Genomic DNA, 25,106 nt, shown 5'->3' on the forward strand with positions numbered 1-25,106 from the left:
GTCTTCCTCCATTTCTTGACTCTCTTAGAAATCACCTGCCCCACGCCAGAGTTCACGCCTGAGCGACACGCCCGCTTTTCACCCCCTTGTGCCTGGACTTAAAACCTGTTTGGCCAGCCTCTTAAAGTGAAAGACAAACAGCAGATCCTAGAGAAAGGTAATTAAACCGAAGAGTAAAGGTATCTCACATCATTGCAAAGGGAGTCAGGTGTGCTATCTTGGTCTTTGTATTTCTTAGGAATGAGAAAATTCAAGATATATGCATCCTTATGTTCACTGCAGCATTATTTACAATAGCCAAGATATGAGGACCACCTAAATACCCACTGGGGGATCAACAGATAAGGAAGATGTGGAATATATACACACATATATATATATACAATGCCACTAAAAAGATAGTTTTTTGCCATTTGCAGTAACGTGGGTGGAACTTGAAGGTATTATGCCAAGTGAAATAAGACAGCGGGAGACAAATATGATTTCACTCATGTGTAATATAAGCTACAACAAAAGATAAATGAACCAATCAGCCAGACAGAAACACACAGGTACAGAGAACAGAGTAGGTTACCAAAGGAAAAGGCACGGCGAGGGAGGATAAAATGAGTAAAAATCAACTGTATGGCGGTGAGTGGGGAGACACTGCAATGTATACAGAAGCAAACATAGCATATTGTATGCAGAAAACGTATACGATGTTATAAACCCACGTTACTTCAATACAAAATAACTTTTGCAAATAATAAAAAGGGGGAGGAAAACACTAGAATAAGCAAGAGATGAAGGCTGTGATATCCATCTCTAGAGTTCTTTCCAAAAAATCTTGTGGCAATTTTAGGCGTTTTTGCCAAGAGGATAAAACAGCCCCGATTGAGGGGCACCCAACTCCTTAGCCCACAAGTCAAGCCCAGTACCCGTGATGGGTGACAGGACTGGGGGAGAAAGCGTGTGTCCCTGTAGACTCAGCCACGTCCAGCTTGGGGCAGCAGCATCTAGACGGCATCAGGGACATGAGGACCCCCTCAGCTCTTGAGTCAGCTGGGTTGGCAGTTCCCCAGGACAACCGTGGGCTGGAAGAGGCTTGTGTCACTACCTGGCATTTGTCTGAACCCTAAGGGTTTGGGTGTTCCCCAAACCATCCTGAGATGCTTGTTCTGGATCCCAGGACAGTAGAAACCCAGCAGGGAAGCCCAGGTCTGGGCTGACAGCCCCCAGGTGGCCTTCGACTGCCCATGTCCCATGACCCACCTGAGAACAGCATCTCCATCCTCCTAGAGGGCGCAGGGCCTCTGGTACAACTAGGGAGAGAATCGGGGAGGCTTGAGCAGCTCCCAGGAGCAGCACAAAGCCCCCTGATCCTTTCCTACCAGGCTGCCTCAAGGGGCTGCTGACACGCTAAAACCCAGAAGGTGTATTTCAGGGAGTGGTCGCTGGGTGTCACCCCTGCTTCCTAGGCAAGGCCCTCATGGCTTCACTAACACTCAAGGGTGCTGGAGAGAGCAAATCCCTTCTCTGAGATTCCATTTACAGGCCAGACATCTTCTGTGCCTCTGTGAATCCCCCAGGGCTCTCAAGTCTCTCATCCCCCGATCCTCCGGGCTGGCCTGGATTGCACACTCCATCGTGGCGTGGCTCCCTGGCCCCTCTCCCTTTCTAGCTCATTCTGCAGAACCCACACTCTCCCTTCTCTCGAGGGGCACTGGGACAGATGCATGCCCTGGAGAAGGTCACACAGCAATACCGGCTTTGCTTTCGAGGATCACAGACAGGCACTCATTCCCCGGAGCCATCTGCCCATAGATGTCCAAGCCTCATGCTCCTAACCCCGAGACAACAATTCCACATCTTATCTGCAAACTTCTGGTGCCCCTCCTCCACTTTCACTTGATATTTAAAAAAAAAAAAAGGAGATCCCGTCGTGGCGCAGTGGTTAACGAATCTGACTAGGAACCATGAGGTTGCAGGTTCGATCCCTGGCCTCGATCAGTGGGTTAAGGATCCAGCATTGCCGTGAGCTGTGGTGTAGGTTGCAGACGCGACTCGGATCTGGCGTTGCTGTGGCTCTGGCGTAGACCAGCAGCTGCAGCCCCGATTTGACCCTAAGCCTGGGAACCTCCATATGCCTCAGGAGCGGCCCTAGAAAAGACAAAAAAAAAAAGTTTCTGGAGGCACCGGTTTAATCCCTGGCTTTGATCCCTGGCCAGGCTCGGTGGGTGGTGGAGGTCACAGCTCCAGCTCAGATTCATTTCCTGGTTGGGGAACTTTCAGAAGCTGTGGAGGGAGCAGCCAAAAGGGGGGGGGGGGATAAAGTACTAATTTCCTCAGTTTTCCTCACCAAATCTCTAAACTTCCCATGCTTGCACACACCTTCTCTTTCCCTTCTCTGAATCCTATCTCCCCACCTTGTCCCTCTCTCAAGGTAGGACCCTTGGTCCTTTGCCTCTTCCGAATTAATAGCTCCCCTTACACTGGAGAATTCCCATTAGCAAATAATTGTGCTCTGGTATCTATTATCTTCAAAATCTCTCTGTTCGAAGTGACTCTCTAGCCACCAGCTGAGTCTCTGTCTCGGTTCCCTTTCAGCACTAAATTTCTTCTTCTTCTTTTTTTTTCTTTTTAAGGTGGCCTCTGTGGCATCTGGAGTTCCCAGGCTAAGGGGTCCAATCGGAGCTGTAGCCGCCAGCCTACGCCAGAGCCACAGCAACACCAGATCTGAGCTGCATCTGTGACCTACACCACAGCTCACGGCAACGCCCGATCCTTAACCCACTGAGCAAGGCCAGGGATCAAACCCACATCCTCATGGTCCTAGTCAGATTCGTTTCCACTGAGCCACGAAGGGAAAGGAATTCCAGTATTTCTGGAATTTTTCCTTTTGTCTCAACACAACCAAAAAAGTGGAATCTGCTGACTACCTCCCATTTCCTCTTCAACCTGCTCAAATATGGCAGATATTCAACCTGCTCTAGTGACTTGACTTCTCAAGGTCACCACGATCTCCATGTCACCAGACATGAGCATCTTCTAACACGCTCCCAAGGATTGTTGCGCAGGGGCTGGAACACTTTCTCCCCTCCTGGCTTCCATGGCCCACCCTGTACTCATTTCTCAGATTACTCTTCCTTGGTTTCCTTTGAATGTTCTCCACCATCTGCATCTAAATGCTGGAATTTCTTTGGTTGTGGTCCCAGATCGGCTTCTCTTTTCCTCTTTATCCCATCTTCCTAGGTAATGGCACCCATTCCTGCTGATTCCTATGTCACTCTTTTACGCTGATGGTTCCCAAAGTTGTATTTTTGGTCCTCTCGCCTGACATCTCGCCTGACATCTTGCACATTTCATAGGTATGTAAGACATGTCCAGAATGAAATTCTCAATTTACACTCCCCCCAAACTCCTGTCCTCCCTCCTTTAGGCTTGTCTATTTCTATAACCAGCCCCACCATCCACCACACTGTGCCAGCCCCAAGCCTAGGAATCATCACTTTTTCCTGCATCCCATATCCATTCCATTAGCAAATTCAATTGGTTTGATCTCAAATTCCATTGCTTTTTTTTTTCTTTTTTTTTTTTAATGACCACACCCATGGCAGAGGGAAGTTCCTAGGCTAGAGGTCAAATTGGAGCTGCAGTGGCCAATCTACGCCACAGCCACAGCCAGGCCAGATCCAAGCCACGCCTGCAACCTACACCATAGCTTTGGGCAACACCAGATCCCTAACCCACTGAGCGAGGCCAGGGATCAAACCCACACCCTCACGGACATTATGTCGGTGTCTTAACCCACTGAGCCACAAAGGAAACTCCTCAAATCCTATTTCAAATCTTTTCACTTCTTTGCGTCTTGATTGCTACCCTATGTAACCCATCATCTCTCTACTAAATTCATGCAAAACATTTCTAACTAATATTCCCATTTCTACACTCTTTTCAATCTCCTTGACATGGCAGCAACAATGAAGAAAATGTTCTGCATCTTAACCTGGGTGTATACATCCCCATAGATACAATATATATTTACATATATAGTTATATGGGTGTGTAATTTATGTATGTATATATTTACATATGTATGTAATTTATGTATATTTATGTAAATTTAATGTGATATAAATATATATACTTGTGTATTGCATATATTACATAATCTATATTATCATATATAATATAAATATGTATTACATAAATATTATAATTATCATATATAATATAAATATATTACATAAATAATACATTATCATATATGATAATATAAGTATATTACATAAATGCATATTCATGTATTATATATTTATGTATTATATTGTCTATATATTTGCATAAATATATATATTTACATATGTATGTAAAACTTGGAGGTATGCTTAAGATTTGTACACTTTACTGTAGGGTAAATCTCAGCTACAACAAACACCTCAGCAAGATGTCAGCTCCCTCATTAAAGTCCTGCAGCAGCTTTACACCGTCCTGAGAATACAAGACAAACCCTGCATGACTTGGCCCCAAGCTTTTGCTCCAGCTTCATCTCCTAATGTCCTTCTCCTCTGCTCGCCAGAACCCAGCTGCCCTGCCTTCCATTCAGCTTTCCTAACGCACTAAAGGCTTTCCTGCCTGCCTCAGGACATTTGCTCAGGCTGTTCCCGCAGCCCAGAACCCTTCCTTCTTTCCCTCTTGTCACCTACCCAGGCTTTCCCAGAGCGCTCACTATATCTAAAACAGATCAGCCCACTTATTCGTTCTGCTCCCAAATTATTGTATTTTAAGACTATTATAATTGTTTTGTTTTTCCACAGTTGGAACCAGCTTATACATTTGACTGACACCTATTACATATGTGCTCTTATGCTAAGTGCTACCAACGCCATGAGTCTTATATTCAAAGAGCAAACAGATTCCTTTCCCCTTATTTTGTAGTTCTTATAGGTCAAGGTAGGGGTGCTCAAATTAAGGAAAAAAGAACCACTTCATATAAGTACAGCACCCCTCACCCTGGCGCGGGGTGGGGGTGAGTGACAATAAGTCCCCAGTGTAATAGGGTGAACTATGTTCTCCAAAAAGACAAGAGGTAAGCTCAAAATGGGAGAGGAGTGCTTAAGAAAAAAATTTAAAAACCATACACAAACATTACACAAACACAAGAGAAAGTGCCTTTCCTTTATTTTTCCCCCTCACAAATTAAGTCGGAGGTTAAAAATGCAAGGTACATCTGCAACAGGAGCGTCTCAGATGCTTCCTCTTCCAACTGAGCTCTCCAACACATGCAATTTTTTTTTTTTTTGACAAGTGCAATCATTTCAGCAGAGCCATTCAGAGCCTCTTCATGTATTCTGAAGCTCTCCCAAGGGGATCCCTGCTTGGTGGCTTCAAGAATCTCTCTGCGGGTGATGGCTCTTCTGTGGTGGCAGAAGGACAGTCTCACCGCCTCCAGGCTAACCTGTTCCAGCTGCCAGTGCTCCAGAGCTCCCCCTGCATCCAAGATCCAGGGGCACCCACTGAAGTCTGAGTGGGTCTGGGACAGAAACAGCCCAAAGATGAGACAGAGAAGTGAAGGCCCGCGTGGTAAGGGAGGTATGGTCCAACCCAGCACCCATGGCTTCTGTGGATTCGTGCACCCGACGGGACACAGGTCGGGATGTGATGAAGGTACCTATCAACTGTCTGAGGAGGCAGGAAGGAGGGGAAATTGCAGCTGTGTGAGAAAAATAACCTTTGTCTGGATGATACAAAGTAACTCTGGTCATGTCAACTAATAGAAGCAGAAGCAACATCCAACACTTTTTTTTATGTGTGTGTCTTTTTGCCATTTCTTGGGCCGGAGGTTCCCAGGCTAGGGGTTGAATCGGAGCTATAGCTGCCAGCAACATGGGATCTGAGCCACGTCTGCAACCTACACCACAGCTCACGGCAACGCTGGATCCTTAACCCACTGATCAAGGCCAGGGACCGACCCGGACCATGGTCTCGTCGGATTTGTTAACCACTGAGCCACGATGGGAACTCCAACATCCAACACCTTCTGAAGATGGCAAGCATAACCTTAGCTTTGGGTGTTCTTTCACACTCTATTAGGAAGCATTTTACTTTAACACTTCATTTCCAGCCTTGTGCCAATAGGATCGCCAGCTAGGCTGGGAATACTTGCTCTTCCACGGATGTGTCCCTATGTTTTCCTGTCTCCATGCCACTGTTTCTCTGTCACTTCTACCTACCTGGCCCGCCCGCACCCAGCTCCACCTTTCAAATCCCATCTGTCCTTTAAGGCTCCTCCCCACATGTCACTTCTGGAGTATCTGGATTCTGCACAACCTCCCGCTGAGGACCAGAGCAATTTTTGTTCTCAGAACCTGTATCACACACATTGCCTCTGTCATTCCTGTCCTTGTGTGAAGTCAGAGAGACAGAGGGACTAGTCAGAAGTACGCGCTGCCCTGAGGCCATGCAGGGCACTAATCCCAACTCCTTCTGCACATGAGCTGCCCTGTAAGCAGGTCACATTCTCATGCTGCGTTTCCATTTCTTCTTTTAGGAAAGGAGAATTTGAGGTGGGAGTCAAAATACGTCTCCAGATTTTTCTAATATACAGATCTTTCCTCAGTCCCCCACCTACTCTGCAGGACTGTGAGCCCTTTACAACAAAGCCCACATTGCTTTCATCTGAGTTCCTGCAGCAGGACAGGCTGGCACTTAGGCACTGGATACACTGATTCAACCAAGATCTTGTTTTAACCTCACCGTGCCCTGAAAGGCTGACCCAAGGTCATGGACCTGAGGCCTTGGAGACTTAAAGAAGCATGGTTGCCTTCCAGACCCATGAAGGTAAGGACAGGCCAAGGAAAAACCCATGATCAGAAGACTGCTTTGCCTAAGTGCTCCCACCGAGGGCCTTTCCGGCCAAATGCAGCATCTCCTGCAGGAGCTCAAAACTGGGGGTGATTTCCCCCTCCAGGGGACATCGGGCAGTATCTGGGGACATTTTTGGCTGTCACCACTGGGAGGAAAAGTGCTATGGGCATTTAGCAAGTAGAAGCCGGGGGCATCCCACAAGGCACAGGACAGCCTCTCACACAAAGAACTACCCAGGGACTCTCCGTCATCAACTGTGCTATGGTTCAAAACTGCGTTTTGAATCGTACACCTCCCCTCCTTCTCTGTCTCTCCTCAATCCCATTTTCCCTTCTTCTCCCAGGATCAACAACAGATTCCAAATGATGCTACTGGAATACAGGGGGCTTGGGTACAATTTCAGACATGAACACTCAGCTTTGCTTCACTGGCACGAAGACAGAACATCCCATGTCAAACCTTAGCACATCTTTCAGAAAATCTCCTTATTTTCTTCCCGACAGCTTCTCTTGAAGGGGAAGGCTTTCCCGATTCTGTTTTTCTACACTTTGTAGGCTACAGGCTAAAGCTTGGTGGGCAGGGAAAAAGGAAATTTTAAGAAATTTCTAAGTTCAGAGGGCCATTTAATGAAAACCTGATATGTGCAACTTTTGGACGTGATGGAACAGACAAGGTGGTGAATCCCCTCTCTGCAGGCAAGTGGGGAGGGCACTGAAGAGTCAGTTTACAGATGGGCTGTCAACAGATACAAGAAAGGGTGCCATGAAGAGCTCAGGTGTTCAGACTTGCTGCCAATAGAAAGAAAGGAAAGCAGGAGAAGATAGCGGCCATCCGAGATCCAGTTTATAGCAGCTGTTCACACCCAGCGTTTCAGGACCTCAGTGTGTAAGGAAGGACTTCTGTAGCACAAGTTGAAGTCAAGATCGCAGCCAGGGCCACTAACCTGATACCTGTCTTGGCCATTCTAAGCTTCCATAATGGGAGTCCCAACTCACTTGCTTTAGGATTTTCCCCAAGTAACTAAAATACGCTTCCTTCTTCTTCCTCCTCTGTCTTCCCAAAGGCAGAGCTGGCCCATGCATACTTCTCTCTGGCTGAGATATAAATTGTGGGCTTCTTCTTAGGGAATTGTAGGCCACGTGTGCAGATGAAGTGCATGCAGTCTTGATTCTTAACACTCCTAGCTCAGAGCACCAGTCATGGGCAAAAGTATGTTCCAAAGAGGTTTTACGGGAAGCCTGGAAGGCATGCTTTCCTAATAAAAATCAGTGATTAGTGATTGCACCTGCAAGAGATGAAGGCTCTTAGAATCCTCCAGAGATGTTAGGTACAGGGTATAAGGCAGATTTGTGTTACATCCCCGAAGGAGTGTGAGATGGGAAACTCAAAAGCTTTCTTCAGCTCTATCCCATGTGAAAAAGGGCATCCATGATGTAATGGTCATCTGTTTCCCAGGCAAAACTCATCTCAGAAGGGTTTTTTTTTTTTGTCTTTTTTTTTAGGGCCACACCCACAGTATAAGGAGGTTCCCAGGCTAGGGGTCAAATTGGGGCTGTAGCCAATGGTCTATATCACAGCCACAGCAATGCAGGATCCTTAACCCACTGAGTGAGGCCAGGGATTGAACCTGGGTCCTCATGGTTGCTCATCAGATTTGTTTCCACTGAGCCATGATGAGAACTCCCAGAAATTTTTTAAGCTTATTTATTTATTTATTTTTGGCCATGCCTGCAGTCAGGACCAGGGGCTAAACCTATGCCACAACAGTGGCCCAAGCCTCTGCAGTAACAATGCTGATCCTTAACCACTATGCCACAAGCGAACTCCTCAGTAGTGATTCATTGTATGTGCCTAACTCCATGTGTTCCTATGACAGTGGCTCTTAGCCATAAAGATTTCAATTCAAAAGGACCTGCTGCGGGATCCTGGAAGCCATAGTTTGCTAAAGCATCCCAGGTGAATCTAATGACCAACTGGATCTGGGATTCATGGTCTAGAAGACCTTCCTAAAGCCACTACACGAGATTTGGGGTTGGGGTTCGAGGAGAAGCTCTTCATGCATTTGGATGCATGCATTTGGATTTGCCTTGGGCTTTGCCAAGGCAAGTGCGCACCTGGTTACACAAATGCAATTACAAACTCAGAAGACAAAGCATGGATGGGAAAGCCAGCAGTCATTGTACCTTCAAGACTGAAGGTTGAGAAACTATAAAGAGGCCATGAACTCCCCGCAATTAGTGTTTCAGCTCAGCTACAAGAAGAGCCTGACACAAACCAAGAGGACACCAGGGAACCAAAGTTCAAAAGAAGAAAAGAACCAGAATGGAACACTCTTCCCTCTCCCACCTGGTTATGAGCCATCAAAGCCCCAGTGGAGGGACTGGTAGATAAAGAAGTACTGTCAGCTTATTGAGACCTAACGTGTCCCAGATGCCATGCTGGATGCTTAACATACTTTACCTCACTGAGCTCTTAGAGCAACAGCACCAGGTAAGATGTTAGTGTGTGTTGCCCGAACTTTACAGAAGAAGAAACTGAGTTTCAGAAGGTTTATGTGACTTGCCTGGGGTCCCCTCAGTGCATAAGTGTCAGAACTGGCCCCTGAGCCTTTGCTTTTAACCCCACGCTCTACCACCTTCCACACCAAACACCAGAGCCCCAAGATGCTTGTAATCATGGGCAGGAACTCTGCACCGTAGACACGTGTCTCATCATTGATGGAGAACTCGGGATGTGACTTATGCATAAGTGGAGGTTCAATTCTTCTGAATTAATCATTTGATAATAATAGAAGCTACATAGGGGAGGGAGTGGGATGGACTTGGAGTTTGGGGTTAGTAGATGCAAACTATTGCATTTGGAATGGATAAGCAATGAGATCCCGCTGTGTAGCGCAGGGAACTATATCCAACCACTTGTGATGGACCGTGATGGAGGATAATGTAAAAAAAAGTATATATATATATATATATATATATATATATATATACATGTCTACATACTCTCATATATATATGACTGGGTCACTTTGCTATATAGCAGAAATTGACAGAACATTGTAAATCAACTGTAATAGAAAAAATAATAACCTTAAAAAAAAAAAAAAGACGCTAAAAGGAACTCTTCCACCAAAGGAAAAAGTGGTTCCCTCTTACCTGGTTGCCAAAACCATGTCCCAACCACCACTCTGACTCCTCCCATTTCACCGGCTTCATCTCTCAGTATTTCTCAGCTTGAAGCCATAATTTATTCCTAGAGCATATACTGTATGAGGAAGTGAATTGATTGTTTTAATGCGAAGAAGTAAATAAAAACAGGCTGGTATCACTGAGGCTGGAGGAGGGCAGAGGGAAGAATGGGGCCAGGAGGGAACAGAATTCAGACCATAATGTCAAGATGCTGGAGAGCATTTGGGCGAGGATGAGAAGAACAGATGTGGTGTTGCCATGGGAATGTAGCACAGAAGGCCTAGCCAGATGGCATTCACTCATTGCAAAATAGTCAGCCAATTTTGATCCCCTACTAAGTGTAAGGCCCAGGGCTATGCACAGAAATGGTAATAAATTACCAATAGGAATCACCACGCTCACACACAGGAAACTCAGAGGGTGATCGGAAGACTCAACAGCCTCTATTAGAAATCTCAGTCTGTTAAAAAGAACACGCGACCAATGATTACCTGCTAATAATCTCCCCATCCCGAAGGTAAAAGAAGCAATTACACTAATAGCAGTGCTAGCTCGTATTCACTGTTGACTACCTGCCTTGAATTATATGAAGCACTTCATAGACATCACCTCATTTCATGGTTTTAACACTCAGAGATGGATTTTTATCATCACTTTGAAAAAGGTGAAGAAACTGAGGCTTAGAAACTAAGGTGTTCATGGAGTTCCCGTCGTGGCGCAGTGGTTAACGAATCCGACTAGGAACCATGAGGTTGCGGGTTCGGTCCCTGCCCTTGCTCAGTGGGTTAACGATCCGGCGTTGCCGTGAGCTGTGGTGTAGGTTGCAGACGCGGCTTGGATCCCGCGTTGCTGTGGCCCTGGTGTAGGTTGGTGGCTATAGCTCCAATTCAACCCCTAGCCTGGGAACCTCCATATGCCACGGGAGTGGCCCAAGAAATAGCAAAAAGACAAAAAAAACCACAAAAAACAAAAAAACTAAGATGTTCAAGACCCACAGGTGGTAAGTGGTAGAGCATGGAATTGAGATCCAATGAGTCTGACGCTAAAATTCCCATCAATATTTCTTGACGATGGGCCCTCGCCCACCTGCAGCAGAATCCCTTGGGTGGCTTATTACAGTGAAGACACCCAAATCCTATCTGGTATAGATATCGAAAGCTTGGGTACCACCGTACCACCACTGCCTCTTGAGTGTGGGGGAAATGCGTCTCTGAACGGAATCTTGTTCTGTACAGAAGGGCTAATGAGGCACTTGAAAGGATGGGACTGGGAGAGAGTGACTGTGACATTGGCTAAGAGAGCGCAGTCAGAGAAGGTGGAGAGGGTGCAGTTCGAAGAGGTCAACGAGAAGAATGGTAGGACCCTATGCTTGGAAACTCTCGAAGGCAGGTCAGCTCCAGAAAAATAGGCGGTCTCTCCTTAACTGGCTATAGCTTTGGCTGCCCTCCTGATTATGATTCACTTCAACCTGGTCCCTTCTTGGTGGAATGTCGGATCCAAAGGACACACCAAGCTCATAAGCGAGGATAATGAGGAACATGAGCAGAAGATGGGTTGGGAGCTGGTGGACATACAGGGCATGGAGGGATTCTGGGCAGTGAATCAGGAGTAAGATGGAGTGAGAGGGTGTTGAGCTTGCCTTTATATGATGGCTGCAGGGCATGGGAGAGGCCTAATGGCCCGGGCAGTCCAGGCACCATAGCATATAGCAGAGAGGAGTCAGGCACTGGGGGGGATGTTGGATCTCATCGCCTCTGAGGTCTCCTAGGTTTTGTGGATTCTCCTCTGAAATCACTGACGCTTTTCTCCTGTATCATTTCTCTGGGTTCTAGTTATCAGAATTTTAAAAAAAGTTTTATTATAGTTGATTTATAGGGTTCTGTCCATTTCTGCTGTATAGCAAAGTGACTCAGTTATGCATATATACACATTCTTTTTCTCATATTATCCTCCATCAGGTTCCATCACAAGTGATGGGATATAGTTCCCTGCGCTATAAGCAGGATCTCCTTGCGTATCCACTCCAAATGCTGAAGTTTGCATCTATGAACCCCAAACTCCCAGTCCATCCCACTCCCTCCCCCCCGCCAAGTTATCAGAATCTGGATACAAGTACTTCTCATATAATCTCTACCTCTCGAGTTTGAAGAATGAATCCAGTGGATTGAAAAAGTCAGAAGGTGACACTGTGCATTTTAATGCCATTTTATTTTATTTTACATTATCTTTTTTTTTTTTTCTTTCTAAGGCCTACGGCATATGGATGTGCCTTGGCCAGGGGTCGAATCAGAGCTATAGCTGCTGGCCTATACCACAGCCATAGCAAGGTAGGATCCGAGCCATGTCAGCGACCTACATCACAGCTCACAGCAATGACGGATCCTTAGCCCACTGAACCAGGGATCAAACCCACATCCTCATGGATACTAGCCAGGGTCGTTACTTCATGATCTTGACTCTAGGATGCGGGTACAGCTGCAGCTCCCTAGTTGTGACACTTCAGGTGAACGGCAGGAGGAGGGGGAGTTGGGGAGGCAGATGAGACAATGTCACCTTGAGTATGATGTCACACTCTCCCTGGCATGTCCCTTCTCTGGATACTAATCAAATATTAATGTTAGATGTTATCTGTTCTACTTGCTACTTTGGCAGGTGGAGGGAAGAAAGGAAGTGGACTTTACTGACCCCAGCACTATCTTCTCCAATCTCTACCCCAAGCTTTTAGGAGAAGAGAAAAGGGCGCATGGGGAAAAGGAGGACATCAGACCCCACTTAGAAATGGGGTAGGGAGGTTCTGGGGTGACCTGAGGAAGATCTAGGGTGCTGCTCTCATGTTTCTCTCCTTTCTCTTTCTGCTTTCCTTCCTTTTCTTTCTTTCTTTCTTTCTTTCTTTCTTTCTTTCTTTCTTTCTTTCTTTCTTTCTTTCTCTTTCTTTCTTTGCCATGCCCACAGCATGCAGAAGTTCCTGGGGCCAGGGGTTGAACCCACAGCACAGCAGAGACCCAAGCTGCTGCTATGACAACACTGGGTCCTTAACCTGCTGAGCCACCAGGGAGCTCCATCCCTTACTTTTTTTTGCTCCTCCCTGCTCATTGTCTCACAAGTCGGTGTTCACATTGGGTAGAAGAAACGATCCACTACTCAAATGAGAAGTTGTAAGTTCTGGTCTCAGCTCCCCCAGTGCCTCACTCTGACCTAGTTGGAGTCTGCAGCTCTCTAGGGGCTTCCCATCTGTAAGTGTGTGTGTGTTTGATTACGTGGCGGTTAGATCCCTTAGAATCTTGCTACTCAAAGTCTGGTCTGCGATCTGGTGGCTGTGGCAGGAGCTCTTGGGGATCATCTCAACACACTCACGATGATTCAGTGAGTTCAGACCTCCCTGGGTGGGACCCGAGACTCTGCATTTCTAACTGGCTCACAAGTGATTCTTTTTTTTTTCCTGGCCGCATAATGGCATATGGAGTTTGCAGGCCAGGGATCAGATCTGAGTGGCAGTAGCAACCTACGCCACGGTTGTAGTAATGCTGGATCCTTTAACCCACCACTCCAGGTCAAGAATGAAACCTGTGTCCTAGTGCTGCAGAGATGCCGCAAATCCCGTTGTGCCACAGCAGGAACTCCCCCAAGTGATTCTTATACCCCTTAAAAGTTGACACATCCTGCCTAAGACAGCATCCGTCCATGAATTGATAGTGGATGTGCCTTTTTGCTTTCCCTCTCATGGGTTCCTATCACACTCCCAAGGTTTCTAGCTCCAGGACTACTTCCATGGCCAGTATAGTTTGAGTTTTGTGATTTTCAGGAACAAGGCAGAGAGAAATGCCCCTGCTCCCTGAAATATAATTCTAAGATCTACATATCTGCATTTACTCGTAAATTAAGTCACTAATTCATTCACCTCGATTCAAGAAATACCTAAAGGGTATGAGGCACAGCTTGAGGGCCGGAGATAAAAGGATGGGTAAGGCATGGCTTCTGTCCTAGAGAGTGTAGGGACCTGCCTGGACAGCCCACTCCAACCCAGTGTGATAAGCATTTCTGTAATTAGTAAAGAGGATACATTCCAGCGAAATGTTTATAGTCAGAAACTATGTTGTTGCTGGCAGGAAAAATTCTGGAGGCAGTCCTGGGCTGTCTCCTCCTCTACCATCTGATTCCGTCTTTCCAGCAGCCTTAAACACTCGGTTCCTGTGCCTACTTTGGGGGGTGTGCCCTTGAGATAACACTTGTCCCATGACTCACAGGATCTGACAGTGATGGCTTAAGTTCTTCCTCATCCCCCAGTGATTAGGACCTGCGATGGGGCCCCCATAGCTCAGGGGTTCCTCACTTGTGATCCAAACGCAGGTTGTTTGGGGCAGAGGGGCAGGGGAGTGAACCTGCAAACTGTTTTATGTACTTGCTGATTACATTTGCCTTGGAAGAGAAAGTCCCTGTGTTTTCGTAAAAAGAGGGAGAAAAAAGAGCATGAGGCAGACTCCTGACTCCCTCACCCCTGCCTTTCACCCTGCAGGGCTCTGTGGCTGCCCAGAAGCATTCTGGCAAAGGGAAACAAAGGGAGCATATATTTGCTGGGGAAATTTCAGAGGTTGGGTTTTCACGGATAACCCACAGCAGATCTCTGCAGCAAGTGTCCACTGCAGAAGGGTTTTTCAGATCAACAGCTTTTGTCCAGTGTGAGCAGACAGGGTGCCGGCCTGGCCCCAGGAGAGAAGTGAACACAGCCCTGAGACTGGCTTCCAAGGGCAGGAGACAAGAATGAGGTCAATGCGGCCCAAAGAACTGATTTTAATGCAGAAAATCTACCAAAGAGGGTGGATTTCCCATCTCACAAAACCCATAGAGTCACAGACCATTCCATCTGGATCGATCAAGCAGGTGTCTACTAAGAGCTTCACATACTAGGCGCTGTGCCATGAGGTGCCAGAGTTACAGCCAAGAACAGAAGAGACGGAGCTTCCAGCCCTCATGGCCCTGACGGTCTCATGAGATGGACAATAGGTTCGTTCAAGTGCATTCAGCCTGTAACGAGGAGGACACTTCCAGGGTGCTTGGGGGTACAAAGGAAGGATAGCCAACCCTGACTTAGGAGATCTGGACGCCCTCCTGGAGGAAGTGATGTTGAGGCTGAGAGTGGAGGGAGGAAGTAGAGAACAGGCTGAGAACAGGTTGGATCCTCTGGGGGCGGATTTGACAACTAAGGTAAACATTAAATTACTTAAATTATACAAAATATATAAATGTTTAATATGTATTATCAAAAATTATTCAAATTATTTTTGGCTGTAGAGTTATGGATTCAGTGTTTATAATCTCCTGGCACATCTATGGCAACTGGAGTTGGCAGAGAGTCTGTAACCCGGCTTTCAAAGCGTGGCCTGGTTTTCCAGTTCTGAGATGACTGCAAACTTCTGATGTGACGCTCATTTCTAAGTGATACCTGCCTGCCTGCCTGTCTTTTTTCTTTTAAGTACAGTTGATTTAGAATGGTGCGTTAGTTTCAGGTGCACAGCAAAGTGATGTATGTATATGTACATATGTATGTATACCTGTACATAACACGTACATATGTGTATATATATGTGCTTCTTTCAAATTATTTTCATTATAGATTATTACAATGTGAGTTCTTAAAAACAAACCTTTAAAAATTTTACAACAGTTTTATATTATTTTTTTTTTTTTTTTTTTTTTTTTTTTTTTTAGGGGGGAGGGGTCCTGTGGTACATGGAAGTTGCCTGGGCCCGGAATTGAATCTGAGCTGCAGTTGTGACCTATGCCACAGTGGCAGCAGTGTCAGATCCTTAACCCACTGCACCGGGCCAGGGATCAGACTGGTGCCTCTGTAGAGACCAGAACCACTGCAGACGGATCCTTAAGCCATTGTGCCACAGCGAGAAGTCCTTAACTTTTTATTTGGAAATAATTTCAAACTTACAGAAAAACTGCAAGAAGAGTGCAAAAAAAAAAAAAAACCCCAAAAAACCAAAACAAAGAACTGGCTCCCATATATTCTTTAACACTATCCACTAACACGTAACATTTTGCTAATTTGCTTTACACATTTCTTTCTTTTAATTTTTTTTTTTTTTTTTTTTTTTTGTCTTTTTGCCATTTCTTGGGCATATGGGAGGTTTCCAGACTAGGGGTCCAATCGGAGCTGTAGCCACCGGCCTACGCCAGAGCCACAGCAACGCGGGATCCGAGCTGCATCTGAGACCTACCCCACTGGATCCTTAACCCACTGAGCAAGGCCAGGAATCGAACCCACAACCTCATGGTTGCTAGTCGGATTCGTTAATCACTGAGCCACGACGGGAACTCCTAAAAATTTTTAATTATACTTGACTCCATTTCTTTCTACCTATATATCCACCCACTGTTATCATCATCATCTTTGCCGAACAATTTGACATCATACTCTTTACCCCCAAATACTTTAGAAGGTATCTCCAGAAAATCTAACAGTGCTGCTATGCTGCTATCTGATACACAGTGTGTTTTCCAGTGTCATCGATTGTCCCAACAACGTCCTTTGCATTTTTCTGGTCTGAGACCCAGTCCAGGTCACACAGTGCCTTTGGCTATGATGTCTTTTTTTTTGGGGGGGGGGTCCTTTAACCTGGACTAGTGCCAGGTCTTCTTGACATTGAGATTTTCAAGAATACAAATCTATTGTTTTATAGACTGTCCCTTAATGTGGATTTGTTGATATTTCCTTGTGATGAGATTCAGTGGATACATTTTTAGCAGGTAAGGGACGTTCTCCTTTCTCAGGAAATCACTTCACCCATCGCATCACTCAGTGATGCCACTGCGTCTCCTTACTGGTAAGGTTAACTTTTATTTTGGTGGTGGCTGCACCCGCAGCCAGTGGAAGTTCCTGGGCCAGGGATCAAACTGTGTCACAGTTGCGACCTTTGCCACAGCTGCAGCAACTCAGGGATCCTTAACCCGCTGCACACAAGGGAACTTCTGGTTTTGACTATGTTTTAAACTGTAACACAAACCTACACATCCCCATGTGTGTATATCCGAGTTTTTATCACCAAGGAGATTAATAGTGAGCTAAGTGGCTCTGTGTTACCTTGTTTGCTTGCAGACCTCAGTGTTTAGTTTCTCCTGCCATCTCTAAACATATGGGAACTTCCTGTAACCGTGTCACTGGTTAGTAAGAGTGTAGCTGTGCATTGGCCTTTCTAAAGGATGGATGTAAAATTGTATGAGTAACAAATCACTGCTTGGCCATGAAAAATCAGGACATCCAAAAATCAGGACAGTACATCCAAAACACTGTACAGAAGTAAATTGAAATCCTGAGGCTGATTGAAGGTGACAGGGAGCCCCTTTGGACAGATCTGGGTTCGTTAAAAGAGCCTCATTGGTCTCATTGTCTGCTTTTATAGTAATTATAAAATGATAAAATACCCTCTGCATATGTTGTGTATATGTTTTATACATTAGGCTCCTGTAGATGATACTGCTTAACATAAAGAGTTCCCTTGCTTTGGCCATTTGAAAACCATGGCTGTGTCCCATCATAAACCCCACCCACCAGACAACCACTTTGCTCTGACAACCCCAGGGCTCAGGGAACACACACACACACACATACATCCATTTTCCAATGATCATTTCCAGGAAGCGTGGTCCCTGGTTGCTCCAAATTGCACAGAATTTGAGATGTCTTTTTTTTTTCTTTTTGAAATTGAGCTTTATTTTATGTTCAAATGCACCGATACACACATTTTAGGAGTATACCACACTCTATGCAAATCACTTGTTTGGCCACTGACCCACCCACACAAATGACCCAAGCAAAGGACAGGCTTCCTTCCCTTGGAAAGTGTCTGGCCCAGAGGTCTTATGCCAAGAAGGAAGACACTGAGATTCAGGGAGGTGAATTCTGAATAAGGAGAGCTGCTAACAGTGATCAGACTGCAACTCAGCTCTGCCTGGCCAGAGAGTAAGATGCTTTCTGATGGCAGACCTGCTCCCTTGGGAGGTGATCAAGCTGTCTTCTCGCTCTCCCTCGGCTAGGATGGATTGTTGGCAGCTGAAGCAGACCATAAGCAGGGTCCTTAGGTCTGCTTTACTCATCTCACATGCAGCTACAGTACTGGATTCCAGCCAAGTCTTTGGGGGCTTCTAGATTTTTTAGCAGATTTTGGAGTAGAAGAGGCTCCCAAAGGAATCTCTGGACTGAAGAGGTACAGCTGCCTTAGAAAGCCATTTATAATAGATTTTCACTGGGAAAATGCAGCCTAGGTTCCAAAAGAATTTTCTAGGGTCCACCGATGTATCTACAAATTGCAGATCACTTGCTACTCACTCCATTCCATCAAATCACTGTTTCATATCACTGTGTTTCAAATCACTGTGTTTCATATATACATGCAAGGCAGGACCATAGCTCCTTGGTGAGTGCTAAGGGGGTTCTGGAGAAGTTCAGGTCACAGTCTTATGCTCAAGAAGCCTACAATAATCCCAGGGAGATGATACATACATAGATTAAAAACTTAATATAAGGTAATGTTTGATGACCATGCTCAGGTGAGAAGGAGGGAAAATAGATCATGGAACACTGGAGGAGGAGAGCAGGGCTCATTAGTCAAATGACCTAGGTGAAATTGCAGCTTCCCCTTTTCCTAGCCATGCGGCGAGTTTACTCACGTCCTTTAGGTCCCTTAGAAAAGCTCTGGACCCTTTTCGTAGACCCAACATGTTACTATGTCTCAGTCTGAGCGTGAACCATCATTTTAAGGATGAGAGGGTGTGAGCAGAATTGCAGAAGAGGGCTTCGCGGCAGGACAGAATCCGAATGAATTATCCACTGGACAAGCTCCATGAGTTACTTCTGGAACTTTGCTGGCATCTACCAAGCCCAGGCGGAGGCGACAACGCTGGAAACTTGATTCCACCCACCCTCCTACGTCCGCACTCCTTGGCACCGCCCCTGAGCTACCAGCGCCGGCCCCCAGGGGGCGCTGCCGCCCCGCAGCGGAGGCCCGGCCTAGAGCGCGCCCCCGCCGGCCGCCCCGCGCGTGCGCGCGGCCCAGGTGAGGAGGCGGTGGCCTGAGCCGCGGCGGGGGCGGCTCTCGGCGGTGGGGCGAGGCGGAGGGGCCGGGGCGGGGCGGGGCGGAGGGGCCGGGGCGGGGCGGGGCGGGGCGGGGGCGGAGCGGGTGGCAGCGGGGCCGGGGGCCAGACCAAGGCCAGAGGCGGGACCAGCCGCCGCCGTCTCGGTCTTGTCCCATCCCCAACAGTGCCGGGCAGCCGCCACTGGAGAAGCGGAAACTGCCGGGTGCGCCGCGCCGGACGAGAACGCGCCGAGGAGCAGCCGGGCCGCCTCCGTCCCGTCCAGACCCATCGAGAGGCCGCGGAGCCCCCTTCCCCGCGCCCCGCCCCGGCACTGCCCGAGCTCGCCGCGCGCCCCCGGACCGACCCCCGCCGCCCGAGCGCGCCCACCTGAGCCCATCCGTGCCCACCTGAACCCGTGCGCCGGCGCCATGGCGGAGCAGGAGAGCCTGGAGTTCGGGAAGGCGGACTTCGTGCTGATGGACACCGTCTCCATGCCCGAGTTCATGGCCAACCTCCGGCTCAGGTGAGGGCGGAGCGGCTGTGCGCACTGGCGCGAGCCTGCGCTTTCCCGAGAGGGGGAGCCCCTGCGGTGCGGCCGGGTTGGGGGTGTCCCGGGTGCGCAGAGCGGGAGGGATGGAGTGCGGCCGTGGGGTGTCCAGGGTCCATTGAGCCCGATATCTGAGAGCACGCCCTGGGGTGCGGTCGCATTGGAGTGGAAGGGGCGTGCCGAGCTCCTGGCCTTCCAGAGGTGGAGGGGGGGTGTCCTAGGGTGCTGTCCCGACGAGGGTAGGGGGGATCAGGGGCGTGCCGAGCTAGAGGCTGCGCTTGGAGCCTGGCAGGCTGGTGCCCTGCCCCAGGTAAATGATGTGGGCGGGCCGGGTGACCTAATGGAAACAAAAGTAAAGGGAAATAAAAACTTTAGGGAGAGTCGCGGCGGCCCCCAGGCCCTGGGAAGAGGGAAGGGTTGTTTTGGAGAGAGGCTGGGGTCTCATCCCGGTTTCACCCTTGATTCTTTTTCTGCTTTATTTATTTATTTATTTATTTATTTCCTGGCGTGGTTCCATCGCGTCATTCAGGATGCTAGGGAATGATCCCTGAGCTGTCTGTTCCGGGATACTGGTTATTTTTTAGTTACTCTCTCAACGTAATTAGACACGTTTCCAGACATCGAAGAGACGGCTCTGCTTGCCAGTGCCAAGATAAACTGTCTGAATTTGACAAGGCATTCATGGTTTCGGTTTTTTTCGAGGAGTGTGGACGGAGCTCTTGTGTTACTGACATCCTTGAGAATGCAGTCACAACTCAGCGCTCCGGAATGGGCGTCCAGGACTATATCTGTTTTAGAAAGGCTTCTCCATATGATTATTTCACTCCTGATGGAGTACTACGTAAGCAGAGCTTTAAAGTGGGTTGACTTTTTGGTTTTTTTTTTTTTTTTAAAGAAAACATTACAGTAAGTGGAGTTTCCACATAGCCGAGTTTTTGGGTGTGTGTGTGTTTCCTGAAGGTTCTGGCCCCATTTCTGGTAGGGTTTCTAGCTACATATCACTCCAAAAGCTCATAAAGTGAAAATCTTCATCTGGGTTTGGGTGCTTCACTAACCCCACTTGTTAGTGTTAACTTTAAGAACTTTAACCTGTTAATAACTTTAAGCAATGTTAACTTGTTAACTTTAAGAATTTCAAAACCTTTAATCTTTGAAATTGCAACCCCCATAGCCTTCACCTGCTCTTGGTCAGGTCTCATTATGCCCCAGAGTAAAGAGCAGGGGCACAGACCTGAGGTCTACACCTGCCTGCCACAGGTGACCTTGAGCCAGTGAGGATGTGTGTGAATTTGTAAATAATCTCTAAGAGTTTCCAGCACTTACATCCTTTTTTTGCTTTCCGCTCTCATTGGTCGCAAAGTCTTTACATGTGCGTCTTGAATCTTAAGAGCAATTGTGGAGCCTGATGAAGCTCAGGAGAGTGTTTGCAGTTGAATTCTGCATCGTGCAGGTACTCCCCGAGCTAAGGTGGGAGGGTCCTAAGACCTATCAGGTGTGTCCTTGCCTCTCGAAGAGGTGGCCTGTTGATGGAGACAGGGGGCAAGGTTGAAAGTGTCCATTGTTCTAAATAACAGGTCAAGAAAACAGCAGAAGAGTTCAGCTTCGGAGAGCTTAGATGATTCTCTGCCGAGTTATCATATAAACTAATTGTTCTGGAAGTTCAGCAGAGGGAGAGCGGCCTTAGGCTGGCTCAGACACACAGTCCAGAGGAGGGATGGAGAGGCGGTGCAGAGGGTGGGTAGGACTTGTGTAGGTGGAGAACATTCCAGGTGGATAAAGTGGCCGAGAGCAGAGGGGTGGAGGCTTAAAGGCTGACTCTGTTTGCGGGGAGGGGAAGGAGTGGGTGTTGGGGAGTCGCAGGAGTAATCACCAGCTCTCATTAGTAGGACCCTTGGCTGATGCCCAGGTTTCTAGCTCTCCCTTTATACCCCATCCCCAGGTCAGTAGGATCTGGATGTTGCAGGTGTCTCACCTGTGTGCTCTCTCCGCCCCTCTGAGAATTGGCAGCACGTCTCAGCGCACAGGTTCTGTGATGGTTCGTGATTTCCCTCTACGTCGGGGGCAGCTGGTTCCCTGGGGAGTGGTCAACACAGCCCCAGCCAAGGGCAGCAGAGTCCCTGCCTCCTCCCAGCTCTACATCCTGACGGCTGGGAAGCAGGCCTCTCATGATAGTTTGAACTTCCTGTCACCGTGATGGCGCTTCCGACCCATCCAGTGTTGAGCTGTATGAGCGACGGGGCTCCTGCTCTTGTGCCCTTGGGCATCTGTTGCCCTTTGCAGAAAGTGACCAGAAACCCGCTGCAGATCAGTTTCATCTCCTGGAACACAGGTGGTTGGTCCACACTGGGTGTATGTTGACGGTGGTATAGAGGCCAAGTTTGAGTGTGTTTCACCTCTCAGTGGATATGGACACATCATTCCTGCTTTCCCCAAGCTGCGGCTTCTCCTCTCCCTCCCTTCCGGAATGTTCCATCCTCTGCTGTCTGCCTGGCTCTCCTGCAAGGCCCTTTCCCTCCATTGATGGGCTGTAACTTGCAATTAGGCTACCATTGCTTCAGGGGTCTGTGTCATCCAAGCTGAATTTTAATTTTCCCAGCAGCAGCACCCAACAGCATTTTGCTGGCCACAGAGTGCATTCCTCGTGACAACACTTTCTGTAGAGAGAAGGAAAAAAAAAAGGAAGTTTCAGTTGCTTTATTTTATTTTACTGAAGGTTTTGTGACATTGTCCATTTAGAATTCTCTTTTTTTGCTACTAGTCTGGACTTCTCCCCCCCCCCCTTGGGTACAAGCTTTATTTTTAGACATCTGCTACAATTGATGTCACTTTCCCCTCATTGTTATTATTTGTACAAAGCGCCGTAGGCTTGTGTCTGTGTGGGTGAGTCTGGCAGAGGCAAGGCTCAGAGGGTGATGGGATCCGTGTGAGTTAGTGATCTGAGGAGTTGGCATTTGTGTTGTTTACCCTGGCACCAGCAACTACTAGGATCTTGAGGACCCCTCTCTCTCCCTCCTAGAAGTCTCTTGCTAGGGGGATTTGTTCTGTTTATTTGTTTTTCCTTTTGGTGGAGGCGGAGGTGTGGGCAGTTTGGCTGGTGGTCCCTCACTCCACTTCCAAAGGGTCTGATGAAGCAAGCTTCCCGCACAAGTACCTCCTGCCTCCGTGGTTCCTGCCAGCGCCCCCTGCAGGGCCACCTGAAGCCCCACCAGCAGCATCCTCACCATGCCCTTTCTTTTGTAGCCACTTCCTTTTCAGAGCTGGAGCCCTTTGGTCCCTTTTCTCTTTCCTTGGGCCATTCGTGGACTTGAGTCCTAACACAGTCAACCTCGGCTTTGCACCCTCACTCGCAGTGAGAGTCCTGCCAGGCCGCGCTGAGCATCTGGCCCTCACGGAGCTCTTGCTCAGCCATGCTCGTGGAAGGAGGGATGCAAGCTGCCGCTCGGCGTGGACTCGGGCCCGGGACACTGGCCCCGAGTCAGGTGCTTTTCATGTCACAGGACGAGGAAACCCACCTTAGGCGTCCAGTGTCTAACTTTGTTGGTTCCAGTTTTGAGACCAAGGCATCTGCAGAGTCTGGTGTCTTGGCTCTTTGGACATTTAATTCGTCCTCTTTTCTTACTGGTTTTTCTTGTCCATAAAAGCAGCTGTTTGGAGCACTGCGTTTGTCACCTTTGATCTAATACAGCATGTCTTTTATACCTTTGCTTAGACCGGGCTTTCCTCAACCCTGGCGCTGGTGACATTGAACCCGGGTCATGCTTTGAGGTGGGGGGCTGTCCTGTGCATTGCAGGATGTTGAGCAGCATCCTTGGCCTCTACCCACCACATGCCAGTAGCACCCCTCCCCTCCCCCTTATGACAGCCAAAAATGTTTCCAGATGTTGCCAAAAGTCCCCTCGGGGAGGGGGGCAAAATTGTCCCTAGTTGAGAACCACTGGCCTGGGCTGTTCTCACTCCCTGGAATGTCCTCCTCCTTCCCTCTCTCTGCCCTCATTCCCTGCCTGTCACTCTCTCACTCATCCTGTGAGACCAGTTCTGAGGTCTTTCCCAGTCCTCCAAGGCAGGGGTTAACTGGACCAAACCCCTGCTCCCAGGATCCACGGGCACTTGGCCATAACAGTGAGAGGACTGACCACCTTACCAACCATGTTGTGTGGTTGGTCTCTGCACACCTGCCCTCCTGCTGCCAAACGGTGAGACCCTCAAAGCCAGGGAGCCCGCCCAGAGGTGCCTCCAGCTGTGCGTGCCTTTGAAACTCATACAGTTGGGCAGAGGGCACCGTCTCTAAGACAAAGAAGGTGAATGGATGCCAGTGAGATGCACGGCTTTTGCGGGGGCCAATGCAAGTGCGTGGCTATGGAGCACACCTACCTCCTGGGCTCTTGTGTTCTCTGTCGTGCCACAGAATTGGGCACCTCTGTGTCTGATATATTTTAGGATGAGTGAACCAAGCCATCACATGTTGGCTGATTATTCTTCAGCCCACAGAACTCTTAACTTTAAAGAAGTACCCAAGTGTCTGAATATTATACTTGTTGTAATACAACTTAACTGTGTTGGGGGCAGGAGGCATGAGTTACAGAATTAGTAGAAAGGCAGGGAATGCACCCACGCACGCGCACTCCGCGCACAGCCTCTCTGCTCTTTCTCTGCGGCGGTTTGGTCATTTGGAAAATTAGGTAGGACAGGGGTCCCTCCTATTTGCTGGGGCCACACCTTAGATACTCTGCTGCTCTTCAAGCACGTGTCCCTCCATGACTGGTTCAGAGGTCTTGTTCATGCAGCTGTCGTTAGCTTTATAGGAGAGGTGAATGGCACACTACATCTTTTTGGCTTGTGCGTGACATTCTTTGGCAACCACTTTTAAAGGCCTTTGGAAAAGGACAGTTTGCTCTGGTCCTGTTTTGCACATTGGCTTCATATTGGGACAAAAAAAAAAAAGAAAGAAAATTTGGGTTTCGGAGCTGCCATTTGGAGTGAATCACCCGTCCGTCTTGTTTCCTTTCCGACTCCGTGACAGATTTCCAAGACTATTTTTATTCGGGGGTCATTCGTTGACCCTGGAGGAGACTTTTGCTGAATTTAGCTCCAAACAGAGCCAGATGTGGGTGGACTCGAGTGCTCAGAAGCTGCTACTGGTGCGTCTCATCACAGGTCCTGAAGGGCTTCACTCCTACGTTAAAAGAGCAGCTCTGGTTTTTTGCTTAACTTGGAGACGAAAATGGGGAATCTGGTATAGATAGAAGCGTGTTTGTTTAATGACTCATGTGTAAGTTGTCAGCGTGGTGAATTATCCTAATGTGGAGAGCTGTTTGCTGACATTTTCACTGAAGTCAGAGCCAGCTCAGCAAAAAGGACCAGCCTCATTTTATGATAACTCTCTGGCCTCCTTTGCCCAGTTGCTGTTGGGACTGGATTGGGCCACGTGTCATGGCTCAACCACTGCC

General features: G+C 47.9%; 1 protein-coding gene across 4 annotated transcripts in view; it reads left to right on the top strand.

The window, feature by feature from the left end:
* The window catches only part of MYO1D (myosin ID), a 368,819-nt gene continuing 362,933 nt past the window's right edge, over window positions 19,221-25,106 (top strand). Inside the window, exon 1 of one of the 4 annotated variants that reach the window (XM_021067447.1) lies at window positions 19,221-19,635. In XM_021067447.1, the coding sequence (XP_020923106.1) occupies window positions 19,541-19,635 (95 nt within the window). In that variant the 5' untranslated portion in view covers window positions 19,221-19,540. The remainder of the gene's footprint in view (window positions 19,636-25,106) is intronic. The other 3 variants (XM_021067446.1, XM_021067445.1, XM_021067449.1) reach the window with 3 other exon arrangements.

The sequence above is a fragment of the Sus scrofa genome, chromosome 12 (genome assembly GCF_000003025.6).
Source record: "Sus scrofa isolate TJ Tabasco breed Duroc chromosome 12, Sscrofa11.1, whole genome shotgun sequence".
In the NCBI taxonomy this organism is placed as follows: domain Eukaryota; kingdom Metazoa; phylum Chordata; class Mammalia; order Artiodactyla; family Suidae; genus Sus; species Sus scrofa.